At 34.7% G+C, this 16584-nt stretch overlaps 1 protein-coding gene across 1 annotated transcript in view; it reads left to right on the plus strand.

Moving 5' to 3' along the window:
• Positions 1-16584, plus strand: part of LOC101899269 (protein lev-9) — a 126329-nt gene that overhangs the window by 108892 nt on the left and 853 nt on the right. Inside the window, exon 3 of the mRNA XM_059128066.1 lies at positions 16358-16537. Within this exon, the coding sequence (XP_058984049.1) occupies positions 16358-16537 (180 nt within the window). The remainder of the gene's footprint in view (positions 1-16357; positions 16538-16584) is intronic.

The raw sequence follows: 16584 nt of genomic DNA on the forward strand, positions 1-16584 counted from the left end.
TAAACCACCTACAATCCAGCCAAGCGCAGTATTTTGGAGTATGGGTTGATGACCATTTAGTTTTATTGTGCCTGGTTGGATTAAACTGAAGTAAAACTCAGCTCCGAGTAAAATGTCAATTTTTCCTTGAACGTTAAAATTAGGGTCTGCTAATCTAATATTCTTGGGAATTTGCCAGTTTTGTATATCCAAATCATGATTTGGTTGCGGAGGTATAATTGTGGGTAAAACAAATGCTTCCAAATTTGTGGAAAATTCAGAATTGCTTGATAACATTTGTATGTTTACCCGATGATAAGCCTTCTTCTGAATCCTTCCGACTCCGGAAATAGATAAAGAGGCATCTGCTGTTCTAAGTGACAATTTTTGTATGAGTCTTTCCGTCACAATGTTCACTTTCGAACCCGAGTCTAACACCGCTCTAAATTCGCCTGACATACCGTTAGTCGCTTTGATGATGACTCTAGCCGTTGCTAGGATTACCCTTTTCTGCTCTTCTGCTGATGCCGAAGAAACTGCAGTAACGTTGACTGGTGCGATATCGATTTTTGTTGGTGGTGATTGATTTGAGGCCTTCGGCGACGGTTGAGACTTTTTTGGCAAATGTAGCAATGTATTGTGCTTATTACTACATATTTTGCAGTTGCCAGAAAAACAAGTTTTTGCTGCATGGTCCGATTTGAAACAATTTACACACAATTTATGTTGCTGCCATTTCAATCGCTAACCTTCTGTCATTGCCAAGAACTTCACCAAAAAATGTTTCGGTTTAGTTACCGTCAGGATCACGTCGGGGTCACCAAAAAATGTTTTGATAGTAGGATCTAGTGCGATTCAAATCAAACACATAAATTTGAACTGACACTAAGTATCCAAATTAATTTCCTTGCAAGCACATGAACTTGAAGGAAGCCGCCTAGATAGTAATTAAAACTCTTAGTTTAGTCACTACAAAAGACGACTGACTTTTCTTTATTTCTGGCTGTCTTTATATACATAATTTCTTAACATAATTAATTAAAAAATGCTATTGATAAATGCTGATATAAATTAATTGTAATGTAGGTCGGTTACTAGTAGACATTAAATGCTATGTAAGCAAAATAAATAAATGTGTCAAAGAAATTTAAAAACATTGCAAGGGCGAATGAACCAATGGCCAATGAACTAAAATAAAGAAAATTAACTGTAACAATAAAATAGTCCAAATATGTGATATAATAATGCTGTATAAGCAGTTTAAAACTTATAAATATGTAGGTGCTTGATTTTTGTATTTATTGTTTGTTTTGGTAATTAAATCTAAAGTATGTTTATAGAACAATAAAAAAAATATTTATGTATGTTTTAACAATAACGTTTGCTTATTAGCAATTGTACTGGAGGAGTTATCAGTAATTGCGAGCACTAAGATTGAATTTCGACTGAAGTTATTTTAGAAGCATTTTCTATAGTTCTATAATCAATAGAGGGTAGGATGTCCGAGCCAAAAGATATGGCAGTATTGTGTGGCTGAGCCACAGCAGGTGAGTCTAAACGGATCAAATTTGTCCCAGTTACAAAGAGAGATCCATCTAAAATTATATTTGAGCAATCCACGTTAATGAGAAATACAAAGGGAAACAGTGTAGTAATAAATTGACAGTTACTGCCTAAAAGTATGCTAAGGAAAGCCAATTTAATATGTACAGAACAGCAGAAAGTAATCAGCCACAAACATCATAAACAACGCTGAGTTGTAAATAACGACAAGAAAAGAACATAAACAGCAAGGATTATGCGCTCAATATTAAATTTAGTAAAAACGGTATAAAATCACTTATTTCACGAAAATTTAACACTTTTGGAAATTACTGAAAAATGTTTAGTAAAGTATTTAACACTTAGTTTGACGACAGGCAGAAAATACATTTCTATGCGAGCAGGGTTGCCAGCTTTTACTTTATTTCTGATAATTTTATTATATCCATATACCTTGACAACATTTGTCAACTCGGGTTCTGATAATTAAAGACGAACTTAAAATAAAATATCATTCGAGGACTACACAAGAACTAACAGTGCTAAAGAAACCTTCTTCCTAAGCATCAAGGGTTTAAAATATTTTTTATGTTTAAGCTATGACAATATATTTATTTTAATTATTTTTACGAGGCAGAGAACGACGAAAATACTTGTTATACGTAAATATTTAAGTTTTAAATTTGAGTTCCATGGAAAAGTGTTGCCACTTTTGATTTAGGAAAGGAGTCTACCTCTATTGTTTTGCGTTATAACATTCTTGTAGAGCTGGTTATTTATTTTTTATAAAAGTTTTATTACCCGCTAGCAACATGAACTAGTTCGGCATCGGAAACTCGTCGATTCTCAGAGTTACAGTAACTAGTTCCACTTAAGACCCCTCACAGTGCAAACAACTGTAAAGTTTAACATGGGGATGTCATACGAGGTAACCAATTGGCTCCCTTTGCATTACCTGTAGATGGTACTTTACTAGTTCCAGGTTTACAGTCATATACCAGTGACAAAAGACTAACCCTTACCAAGTTCCAAGTACACAGCCACAGACTAGTGTCAGCAGACTACCTTTTAACTAGTTCTATGTATACAGTTATGTACTAGTGTCATTTGACTATCCCTTATCTAGCATAAGCAGACCAATTTTAAACTGGTTTCCCATGAACTAGTTCAGTACCAATTATTGTTAGTGAAATTCTAATTTTTAGTTTTAATTAATTTTTTTATTGCAAACAAGTGAATACAAATATACCTTACTCTATAAAACTTGAACAAAAATAAATTAAATTTAATATTTATAAAAGCACTTGTATTGCTTTTCGCAGTTGTGTTTCAGGGGTGTCCGAATATTCTGTAACTGGTATTGAATGTGCAAAAAATAATGTTTAATGTATGAAAATGTAGAATATAAAAATAATGTTTATATACACCTTACCTAAAATAACGCTGTATATATTACTTAGGGACTTCAAACTTTTTTCCATGGTTTCCCTCAATATTATACTCGTAGTAATATTTAAACCGATAACATTTTTAAACATTTCGATATTTCCTCTCCTTTTATAATTGATGCTATATTCTTTACCTAAAAATTAACAAAAATTGTATATAATCTATGTTTGTTCAGTAATACATTTAAAAAATACTTACATATATGTATTGATTCTCAATATTTTTCATAAGTGATGGGGAACCTATTCGATAATGGTATCTCATCACTTTGAGATCGTAGCACCATCATCTTCAACTCAGCTAAAGCATCAGCTAAAATTTTGATTTGACCTATAGAGAAAACAAACAAATTAATAATTTGTAACAATTCTGAGAAGAATGCTATAATTTTACCTTGAATTACTTTTATTATTATTTTATTACTATTATTACTTATACTACTCATTCTTACCTTTTTATTTGTTATTTTCAACACTTTATAACTTATTTGCACAGAAAAATGATACTTCACTTCACAACGATCAGAATAAGAATGTTTTTTCCAAACAAAACGCACTTGCATTCCTCAAGAATAACGGTGCATTGTTTTTTTATTGGTAATCTAAAAAAAACTATAAGTGGTTCTTGTTCGTAGAGATATCATTCAAATGTTCGTTTGGTTTTTTCGTGGTGGTTTTTATTTATGCACAACTGTCGCTTCTTTGCATTACTTGGGGACGAAAAGGTGTCAATTGGTTACCTTTGCATTACTTGGGGACACATTTGGTACTAGTCCGGCTTATATCTAGTATAGGACTGGTGAAATTGAGTTAAATGGAATTTTCATTGCCAGCGGGTAATTAGAGAACAAAATTGAAAAATGGTATGTACATACATTCGGAAAGTACTCTTTCATTTGTGATCAGTCTCATTTGTGCTTCATTTTTAAATATTTTATTCTGAGTTTAAATGTAGAGTTAAGGGTTTCAAACTTTTTCAACGTAAATTTTAATTATGTTTTTATTTAGCGATTTCACTGTAGATTTGAAATTTGTATTAAAAATTTTGAAATTTGATCAAAACTAATACAACCTAATTTACCATTAATTCTTCTCTGGTCTACTACCTCCCTCTCTCTCTGTCTCTCATTATTAACCCTTTGTGAACAGGATAAAAAAAATCACGTTGGTTTGTGTCTTTGCTAATTAAAATTTAATTTATATTGACGGACATACAAATGCATTACATCCAAAAACTCTTAGTTTTGAAGTGTTAGGCTCTAACTTGTACCACAATTCGGCAGGAGTCTTTTTGTCAGAATAATTCTTTCGAAGAACCAGATTTTATAAGCATAGACCTTACTTTTTTAAACAAAGTTCGGTTAAATCTTTCAGCAAACCCCGTTTTCTGTAAGGTATAAGAGACTGGGTGTTTAAGCTGAATTATTTTTTTCTAAAAATATTCCTTTTCTTTGTTTGAAAGATTTTCTGTACCTCGGTCTACAATTACTGCTGATATCAATGTATTATGCATTGCCGTAGCCATTGCTTCAAATTCGACAAATTTGTAAAATGCATATGATTTTTTTTTTGAGTAGATATATGAATTCGAAGTGGCTATAATCATCTATGATGCTTACAGAATACCAGTGACCATCCCAGAATAAAATATTTAAAAATGAAGAGTTGTCGAGGCTGAGCACAAATGAAAGGTCTCAAGGAGTACTTTCCGAATGTATGAACCTTACAGTTAAAAAGAATTTATATATATTTATATATATGTATATATATACGTGATATATACGTAATGCGAAAGTACGTTTGGTTGATTCGAGTTTATTTGTAAACTGAATAGCTTTATCTAAAAAGACATTAAATAAACACTAAATGTATCATAGCAACCGCTGACACTGCGCCTCGTGTGTGGTGTTGAGTTTAATTATGTTGGAAGTCAGAATGCTGCTGTTGCTACTCGCGTGGAGTATTGCATTGCATTCTGTTGCATATTCGTAAACAACCATTCCGTCTGGGATATTAGGGTGAGACGACGGAGACTGTGTTAACTCCTCCCACACTTAAGTGAGGGGCGTCCTTGGACCTCTTGTAGCTCTCGATGACAGCTTCAATATCGACGTTCTGTACCACTTGTTTCTGGCGCAATTTTAGAACAATGAAAAACCCAAAAATTAATATTGAAGTTGTGATGGGCAATTGCGGGGCCATCACAGTCTTTGCCTTTACGTCATTGATACGCTGTAGGTTTTCTATGTCTAACCTTTGCAGATAAGGAAGACTTCGTATGTCATGATGACCTGTGATATTTTGAATCGCTATTGAGGCTGTCGCAGGTTTTTTCATTATAATACCTTTATGATTTCTGTAAATGGTTCCATTAATGGTAACTTCATCCTCAAAGGTAATTAGAAATATGCCGCAAACTGTGGTTTTAGAACCCTGGGTTTTGTTGATTACCGCTGTATTCTCGTTAAGAATAATGACACCGTCATCAATAATTACCAAAGGTTCAAGGTGACTGGGTCGTGTGTTGCAATGGGCTTGGACGAATGAATAAAGCTGTCGAGAGCATGTTGCTTCCGATAGTTCTTGACAAAATGATGATGTTAGAGCAGCGCTACTATTTCAAATTGCCAACGTTTGTGTTCCGCAATCTGCAATATTGTTGTCAGCGAGGTGTAGTGTTGTTCCATTGTGTTGAACAGGGAAAATAATGATTTTCTTACATTCTAAACTAGGCTTAGATTACTTTATAATAAAATGTAATAGCTACTGTCTAACTTCAACTCTTCAGTGTCTAAAAGCATGGGGTTAATTATTCCTATCTTTGCCAAGGTGACTGACAATATTAATGACTCGATTTCGCTAATTATTATTCGATTTCTGGAAAGTAGGGTCTCATACAAGTGATCCGTGCCGGTTTGTTTAGGATTTGAAATAATTTTGTTGACTGTTTCTGTCAATTTATTGATTTTGTCATGAATTTTTGTGTTTATTGATATTTGTCCGTTCATAGCGTTTGTCATTTTTTATTGTTTAAATTTTAGTCCCTCGAAGTCATCAAAGTCAGGCGTTCCAGCAATTATTTTAAGAGTTGTTCCTATCACATTGATGGTCCTTGCATGTCTGTGGTGAACTTCTAATATTGTTAAAAGGTCTCTTATCCGCATTGTATCGGAATGTATTTACTGTTGTAATAGTCCATCTGTGTTGCTGTCGTTGGCCGGATGGATGGTATCTTTCTCAAAATCAGCTGAAAGAAGTAATTTATTCAAAAAGGGTAGTAAGGAACTGTTGTTCCTAGATCTGCTTCAACAATCTCCTCAAAACTTAGGGGAGTTGGTTTATTGTTCCATACCATCACTCTGTCTCCAATATTAAATGGTCTGTTCTGTCGAGAGGTGCTTTCTTAAACATTCTCTTTACCATCTTCCGATGAAAAATGAATTATGTCTAATTTGAGGCATCTTGAGATCTCTGAAAGGGTACTGTGAAAGCGTTCAACTTGTCCATTGAAAGTACTATGAAGTTGGATGTCCTACATATTGGCACCAAATTGGTCTCGTAATAGGGATCCTATTGTCTCAGACTTTAATAAAGGTTCATTATCGCAGTAGATATTCTTCGTATGAGGAACTATATTCATCAATTTTAATATTGGACCTTTGAGGTCAGCTATGGTTCGTGAAGGTATAATCTGTACTATATCAAACTTTGAAAATTTACCCACACACGTTAGAAACTATTTTCTATCTATGGAAAATATATTGATATGCAGCATCTCACCAACATAGGAAGGTAACGGTATTGAACCGATCTCCTGTTTCCCGGGATGTCTAATGTATTTGGCTTTGGCGCATACTCTACAGTTTGCCACAACTTCCTTTGCTATCCTAACCATGTTTGGGAAGTAATAGTCTGAGAGAATTTGTTTAACATTTCCCTGTGCTACTCTATGAGCACGATTATGTTCAGTAACAACTATCTCTCTTTGTTCATTTTTATCAAAAATATCTTGAACCATATTCTTGCAATGCCAAAATTTTGTTAATTGAAAAAGACTTTCCAATTCGTGCTGGATGCACGCAAGTGTAGGTAGATCGCAATGGATGGCGTTTACAACATTTGGACTGACTACTGACTTTACATCATTGACTAGAGTGTTCTTGTCAGTGAAGCCAATCATATGACGGACTTTTTCCGAATAAATAATAAACTTTCTGGTTTGAAGAAAGTTCGGCTCGTGGAATATAATCTGATTCTTGAAATAGTTGACGGGTCTGTCAGTTGCGTCAATCGTATGAGTCAAAGATATCTCACTGTGTACTGTCGCTACATGTAACGAGATATAATCTTCCAATGCATGTAAGATCTGAAAGTCTGGGTTCACGGCGTGGTGTGAATTTACTTCTGCCACATAATATTCTTATCCAGGTTTGTAGAAAATTGGGCGTTATGTTCATCAACGAATGCCATCCAACATTTGATCTTGGCGTTTGGGTTTTTGTCTGAGACCGCAAAAGTAAGGGGTTGGTAGTCCGTAAAGATGTTCAAGTTTCAAACACCATAAAGGTAATTTCTCAATTTTCCTGGAGCCCAAACAATAGCTAATAATTCATGCTCATTAGTCGCATAATTTAGCTTCCTTTTGGCCAATGATCTGGAAATCATTGTTATAGGCCTACCACCTTAAGACAACACTGCCCCTAGTCCTAATGCCGAAGCGTCTGTTGTCAAATCAAATGGCTTTTTAAAGTCAGAGTATAACAGTAAGACATCTTCGGAGGCAAGTATTTCTTTCAACTTTTGGAAAGCTTGGAGTTGATTTCCTGCCAAATTATTTTTAATTTTCCTTGATTAAGAGGCTATAACCTTCCCATTCTCCCCTTTTAAAATGTCATACAGAGGTTTTGCTATTGAAGCAAAGTCCTTAATAAAACATCTGTCTACAGTCTACAAAATTAATATTTCCCGTTTACCACCGAAAATGAAGTTTTCTCCTATCTTGTTCTGTGAGAGATTAATCTGATGAAATCCTGATTTGAGATCGAAAGTTGTAAAGTACCTTGCTTTGCCAAGATTTGCTAGTACTACTCTCACCTCTGGAATCGGATATTTATCATCGACTGTTATACTATTCAGTTTTCTGAAGTCAATGACGGGACGTTTTTTAATGTTTCCTTGCTCATCTTCTTCCTTCTTATCAACAACCTAGATAGGATTATTGTATGGAGACCTAGAATGCCTTATGATTCCATTTTTTAGCATTTCCTTTATTTCAGAATTTACAAAATCCGCCACACCCATTGTGTATGGGTAGAGCTTAGAAGTGCCTCGTCGGGGTTCGCAAAAACTCCCAACAAATTTTGCATCATTTCCTTAAATTTCTTCGATATCAATTGAGGTACCGGAATGGCCTCGATTTTTGTGAAATTTACATTTGAAGTTTTTCTATTCCGGAATTAGTTTTTATTTCTTTATTGTTAAAGTCCAACAAATTATCCCGTCGAATGTTGGCAGTGATGGAAAAATAAAGAAAATGATATTGGCGTCGAATATGTTAACGACACATTTTTTGTTAATCGTAGTGAAACCGTGAATTGATTTCACTATGGACTGATTATCTACGGGAACCACACGTTTAAAACCTTTTATAGGTTTAATGTAATTTTTAGAAGGCCCCGTGTCTATTAAGAGTTTTATTCTCCTCCCCGCTACAGTCCTTTCTAAAAAATGTATCTGGTCATATTGTCTGCAAGAGTTTGATAGTCTTGGTCTGACTTTTAATCATTGTTGGTCAGAAGATTCTGGTCTGGTGCTTCATCCCAGTAAATCTTGCTATACCACTATTTGGTCTCTTTGATCCTTGACAACTTGGAGATGGAACGTCACACTAATGATTCCTCTATTTTGTCGATTATCTAAAACGAGCAGAATCATCAACGTCCATAGGTTCAACTTGACTCTGTGAATGTGACTTTTTGTTGTCATACCTACGCCCTTTCGTGAAATGAGGATTTTTCTTCACATGAGGTTCAGCCGAGGAAGATCCAGTTGTCGCTTGATCATTCCTTAAGTTTCCCTTATCGTTATGTCGCTAGATCTGGTGAAAATAGACGCAAATAGATACCTCTCCCTATTAGATTCTACTTCCTGAGCTAATGCTAATGCGGAAAGTAGTTCAGTTGGCCGAGCCGAGAACAGTACATTACTTAATTCCTTCTTCGTACCTGATATGCATATTCGAAGTGCATCCATTCTATATTTTTCATTAAGTGAAGCGGCAATTGTTTTGTCTAGGTCATCAATATCTTGCTAGTCAATAAGATTAGTTTCTTCTCAACTTCATCATAATATTCCTGTATAAAGTGTAAGATTTCCTTGCCGGAGGCTTTATAATTCTTTTCTTTGTTTTCCCATATTTGTCTGAACAAATGTGAAATTCATACAGAGTTGATTCGATGTTCACATTAGAGTCAAATATTTGACAGATTTTGTTTGGTCAAACAGTGTCAAATAGTGCTATGGGAAAACGTGTTTGACATATGTTCAGATTTGTTAAACATATACAGTGGTTTCTATTTACCTGCATCAACATTAGCTGCGCATTGGCCTTTGCAGACCAAAAAAAAAATTTTTATGCCATTTTTTTCTGAATCCTTTTATTTGAATTGTATTTAAGTGCCCAATCGATAGCTGCACATTGGACATTCCTGCCTCGAAAATTTGGTAATTTTTTTTTTAATTTGGTTACAAAAGTTGTATTTATCTGCACAAGAAAATTTTTTGCAAACTCAAAAAAGAGCTTATATTCTCGCTTCCTCTCCCACACTAAAAGATGGTTATGCTGCTGCTTTGTTGTGCACGAATAGAAAATTAAAGATAACTGCACTTTTTGTGCACGTAAGTAAAATTAAAGATACCTGCTTCATTGTGCAGATAAATGCAATGAAGCTACCTGCATTTTGGGCATTGCTGCACAAGATGTCGTGCAATTGATTGTGCAGGTAAGCAAAAAATACTGTATTCGCCACGAAATTCTTTGATCGAACTGTGAAGAAACATACGTTTATTTGACCAAGAGAAATAGAGAGAGAAAGAGAGAAATTGGAGTTTCGGGTATAATTTATTTAGGAGAAGGGAAACAAAAGACCAGCTGTTGTGAAATAAATGCCTTGCAGGAACAGCTTTTTTTGTATTTTTGTATGTTTATATGTACGCATAATAGTATGCATATAAATTATAGTGTTAACTTATATACTTTGTAGGATCTATTATAAAAAAGTATGTTTATAAATAAAAAATAAAATTATTTTTATTGAATGAATGAATGGACAAATATTTTTTTATGACGAGGCTGCATATCTATTCGAATTAGAATATGTTAAGTTATTGTGATATTTGTTTAGCTGTAATTTAACCCCTAGTCGTATTTCGTGTGTCACACTGCGCGATTAGAAATTCAAAAGGTTTTGGAGAAATTAGTTTGCGTGTTAAAATTGAGATTACCTAATTGCGTTGCGGATATTCATTCCGCATATTTGTTTTTCTTTTCTGAAGAGAATAATCTTTTATTTAGGCCATCTTTGTTGTTTAAGGAATTTTAATACCTACAAAGATCTGTTGAAATCATTTCATTGACTGTCATATGTCAGCTTTGAAATGCATTAGATTTTCTATTAGAAACCACAGACTTATGTTCCGGTTGCAACTTGAAATTGTTAGGGTGGGGACATGCTCGTGCACAATTCGGATCTAGAACAGCCACATGTGGCATAAGATGCTGCGGCAAGGGTTGCTGTTCAGGAGACTGCGTTGGAGTTCCATACTCCGACGACTCGTATGTTGACGACGAAGGCGCGCTGCGCACTACATTGTTGCAACACGATGCAATGTAATCCCTCTTGCTATAGTCTAACAAAAGGGTTAGTCCGGAAAATTCAAAAAATATTTTACTCAGGAGAATTTCCATCTTAAACTTTCGTTTGAAAATTTTGTTTAAGGCCCGCCACATAGATTTCTAATTCTTGAATATTTTTCTTGAGAGTTCTTTTTATTTTTTTTTAACCTTTTGTAGGGTTCTTCAGTACCCTCAAATATATTTAACCAGTCTATTTTTTTTATTTTTATTTTTTGCTGAAAAAAAGTTATTAAAATAATTAACAGCAATGGATAGGGAAAACTTAGGTAAAGATGAATAATTAATAATCTAAAGTTCATAGAATATAAAAAGTAAGGTGTATTTTTGGTAGTTTCGACCAGCTCAACTTAATTGCTTTCCTACATCTTTCGTAGGATTGGGGTATATAAATTTTCAAAATATAGCATCACCGACCGATATCAGGTTATTCAAGGTTTTAACCGCATTTTTCAGTCAAGTTGCTTTAAATTGATATATCAAAATCTTTAAGGCAGGACTCATCTTTTTAAAAATTTCAAATAAATCAATAATATGAGGGACTTGTGTACTAACGTTAAAAAATACGCTTTGATTCTGTTTACAAAAACGATTTAATTAAGGCATACAATTTGACAAAAAAAAAAAAGAAAAAAACATATTGCAATTGAAATTAATTAATTTTCTTTCATGCTTGTTAAAAAAAAAAAAAAACATTTCAACCATTTGAAACGAATTTGAAATTTTTCAAAAAAAAAAAAAAAAAATATATACAAATAAATAAAAATAAATAATTAACATTATCACACTAACAAATAAATAACACATCTCGGAAGGTTCCGATATATGGGGGGATAAACGATATTGTGGACCTATATAGACAAATCTATGTCTAGGGATAAAGTACTCACAAATATTTCTTGTATAGAATTTAAGACAATTCCGTTTAAAAATGTGGTTAAAATCATCAAAAACCGAATATCGGAGGGTACCGTTATATGGGGGATATACGATATCATAGGCCTATACAGAGAACTCTCTGTTAGGTGGTAAAGTGTTTACAAAGAACCCCTTGTGTAGAATTTCAGACAATTCCGTTGAAAAATGTGGCTAAAATCATCAAAATACCGAGTATAGGGGGGTACTATTATATGTGGGCTATATGATATCGTGCACCTTTCAATGAATAAATTACTGACAAGAACTCGTGCGGATTTTCAGACCATTCCATTGGAAAATGTGGCTAACATCATAAAAATACCAGATATCGGGTAGAAAATGGGACTTGGGCAAGAAAAAGTAAACGCAATTGCCAAACACCTTTAATTTGTATTTACCCCAAATCCCGGACCATCGACAGTTGTTTAACCTCTAATTGACGATATTGTTCCGAATCCAATACGATATTCTCTAAAAGAAATCGAAAGTTCTATAGCCTCGACGAAACTAAAAAAATCCCCGGGTAAAGATTGGATTTCTCCAAACATGTTCAAGAAATTACCAACACCGGCCGTTAAACTATTGTTATTTATATTTACAGCATTCTTCGAGTAGGGTACTTCCCGTCTGTATGGAAAGAATCTGAAATAGTAAGGATTCCAAAACCTGGAAAAGATCCAACGCAGATCAAATCGTATAGACCCATCAGTCTTCTATATATACTCTAAAAAAGCTGTTCGAAACAACATTACTAAGAAAGTTAACTCCCCATTTTACAAGTAGCAATATTATCCCCGACCACCAATTCGGCTTCCATATGAACCAATGTACTATTGAGCAAGTACACCGCATAGTCACAAACATTAGAATGGCATTCGAAAGGAAGGAATATTGCTCCGCGTAATTTATAGACATTTCCCAAGCGTTTGACAGAGTCTGGCATCTTGGAATTCTATACAAAATTTGTGAAACTCTACCTAAAAACACTCATAAACTTTTTTGCAGTTATTTGTCAAATCGCACATTTGTTGTTAAATCGAAGGCGTACTATCAAATTCGAGAAAAATATTGGCCGGTGTCCCACAGGGTTGTATCTTAGGACCAATTCTGTATGTGTTATTTACTGCCGATATGCCCACAACCAATGAAACTCTCACCTCAACGTTTGCTGATGATACTGCTTTCATTAGCATACACAAGGATCCTACGATAGCGTCGAAAGAACTACAAAACCATGTAGATCTTCTCAAAAAAATCTTTAATACCCAAGTTCCACAGAAAGACACAGTAAAATATCTCTCAGCACCTGGACCGAAGTCTTACATGGAAGCAACACATCGATGCAAAAATCACGCAAATTAAAATAAAAAGGCCAACCTTGAGTGGTTAATTGGTTGGTATACTTTTTTCTATTAAATTAGAATACAAAGTTCTATTATATAAGACTGTAATAAAGCCAATATGGATTGGCATACAGCTCTGGGGCACAGCTAGTGCCTCTAGGTACAAAGTAAACAATCGAATATTCTTAGATCTATTACAGGTGCACCATGGTACATAAGAAACGCAAACATCCACAAGGACTTAAATATACTTACCGTTGAAGAAGAAATAAAGAAGCTTTGCCGAAAGTACTTAAGCAAACTATCCGAGCACCCAAATAGCTTGGCCCGCCAACACCTACTACTCGGAGGAAACGATAGACTGCGTAGACGTGACACTCTTCCTATCACATAGTTTATGTTTTGTCTTACTCTCTCATTATTTTCAGCTCTTGTCTGGCCAATTGAACGTTGTTTTCATCGCCCACTGTTATGCTAAACGGGAAGAAAATCGATAAGACTAAAGTCCATAAAAAATTCTGTTAAAATTTAAAAATATCGAATATAGCCGTTATATTGTGGTCTATACGATGTTTACCTACATAGGCCTTGTTTGTCATAAGCCACTACCCTATTCAAATTCGAAACTTGAAATAAACGGTGAATAATGTAATGTAATGAATAATAATGTAAAGTCATCAAAATATCGTATCGTATTTTCAAAGGGAGGTACCGTTGCATCGGAGCTGTGCGAAGACCTAGGCCAGCATAGACAATTTTCTGTCACAGGCTATAGCATCGACTACGAACGTCAAATACGACATCTCAAAAGATTTCGGAGGGTATTGCACCTACCGAATATAAGGAGGTACTGATATATGGGACCTATACGAAGACCTGTACCTGCATAGACAATTTTCTGTCACAAACTGTAGTTTCCATTACGATACGTAATTTGAAACAATTCCGTTAAATAATGACGCTAAAATCATCAAAATACCGAATTTTGGGAGGTACCGTTATATGGCGGCTATACGAAGACGTGGACCTGCACAGACAATTTTTTGTCATAGGCTGTAGTATCCATTACGAATCTCAAATATAAATTTGAAACAATTCCGGTGAATAATGTCGCTAAAATCATCAAAATACCGAATATCGGGAGGTACCGTTATATGGGGGCTATACGAAGACGTGGACCTGCACAGATCACTTTCTGTCATAGGCTGTAGTATCTATTTCGAACTGCAAATACCAAAGTTGAAACAATTCCGGTGAATAATGTCGCTAAAATCATGAAAATACCGAATATCGGGATGTTCTTATGTATGGGGGCTATATGAAAACGTGGACCTACATGGCCCATTTACGAACTTAACTTGCCTACTGGAAAAATAAACACGTGTGCAAAATTTTAGCCTTCTATCTCAATTAGTTCGAAAGATAGCGTGATTACAACAGACAGACGGACATGGCTAAATCGATTTAAAATTTTACGCTGATCAAGAATATATATACTTTTTTGGGTCTGACATGAGTATTTCGAGGAGTTACAAACAGAATGACAAAGTTAATATACCCTTCATAGTATGGTGGAGGGTATAAAAAATTAACAATAATTAATAATTAAAGCATGAAAAAAATATAGTGTGATTGTATTGACAACCTCCCTATAAAAAATATTATTATATAAGATATGAAACCTTATTGTTATTTTCATTAAAATATATGAAAGATTCAATAAATTAAACAATTAAAAAAAATGTGCGCTGGAAATGAAGCGAGGTACCGCATGCTTGGGTGGCACGTGCTGAGTGCGATGATGCTGAGTCCTGTTGGAATGTCCAAGGACTGTGGCCAAAACGTTTGCGTGCCCAAGGCTTTAATACACCCTCCAGAATATTTTCGCGATAATATAATATATGTCACTGTGGATTAATACGAGCAGGGAGCGACCATCGGCTGTTATGGCGGCCCACACCATCACCATGGCCGGCGTTTGAGTTCACCATTTTCGGCTAAGCGAAGCAACTCATTAGCTCTTTTGAGTCTATTTTCTTTCTGTTGCTGTGTAAGTTCTTTCACTTTTTTGAATTTCAATGGCTTTACCCCGAGCTCATTTTTTAATATTTGCCGTATGGAATATTGCGATATGTTCAGCTCACGAACCATTTTTCGGCCACTGCGACGTGGGTTTCGATCAAGATGATATTGCTGATGTTGCTGTTTTCTTCCGTCCACTTCCTTGACGTCGGGCTACGCTACCACTATCCCGGTAACGAGCTATGGTACGAGACACAAAAGATTTATTCACATTTAAATGTTGGAGTGCTCTAACAATAGCCACTTGTGGTTTTTCCAGCCAAATATAAAGGAATCACACTATCAAGCTTGAATTCCACCTCGAATAAATTTTTTTCTGGGAAATTCTCACCAAAATTCTTTTGTACGCTTGTAATCAATATAGTGAACTGTTTTATTAAATGTGTGCTTAAGTGATCCATGCTCTATTTACTTTCTTACTCAAGTAAGAACAATGAGGTCCGCGGCCCAAATCTCAACCAGTTTCAACATTTACACTACCACCAAAACAATAACAATGTCAAAAAATTGGTGGCAACAAATGCTTCCGCGAGGGAAATTGTGAAGTCCAAAATATCTTTATTGCAATTCCATAAACATTTTAGAATAGTGTTGGCTTCTTTGATCGGGATACCCTAGTATTTTGTTGTAGCAAAATGGTCGGGCTTAATCCCATTATTGGGAACAAGGGTACTGGTGAGAATTTGCCACTCTTTCCGAAACCTAGGTATTCCCTGCCTTACCCCCTGGTACACATTACCATCGTTCTCCACTTATAAACAAACGTTGTTTTTAGAAAAAAAAAAACAACAATAATGGGATTAAGCCTAACTATTTTGCAACAACATAAACATTTTACTTTAACAATTAACTTCAATGCATTATAATTATTTTTATGAAAAAATTATAAGGCAAGACAACGTACATAATTTATAGTAATACTTCCAAGAGGTATTTATTAGTATTTCATTTATTACAGAAACTACATCATATTCTGGACATTTCGTCATTCTTTATAAACTAATTTTTTAGTTATCTAATTTAAATAGGGATACATTTTCTGTTTGATTGATAGGATTTATGTTCCCTTAGCTATCTATTGTAGTTAAATTTCAATAAAACAACAATAAACATTAATTACTTTATATTTGCAGACCGCGAGTGTCCTGAACTTGCGCAGCCTTCATTGGGCCAAGTCACATTAACAGGAAGACATTTTGGACAACGAGCTTCATATTCATGTCCTCATGGTTACCACGTTGTGGGACTACAAAGTCGTTTATGTCAAGCCGATGGAAATTGGGCTGGAGCTGAACCTGCATGCAAGCAAAACAGTAAATTATATCTAACTACTTATTAATACAAAATCGATCTTTGATAT

Source organism: Musca domestica, unplaced genomic scaffold (genome assembly GCF_030504385.1).
Source record: "Musca domestica strain aabys unplaced genomic scaffold, Musca_domestica.polishedcontigs.V.1.1 5, whole genome shotgun sequence".
NCBI lineage: Eukaryota > Metazoa > Arthropoda > Insecta > Diptera > Muscidae > Musca > Musca domestica.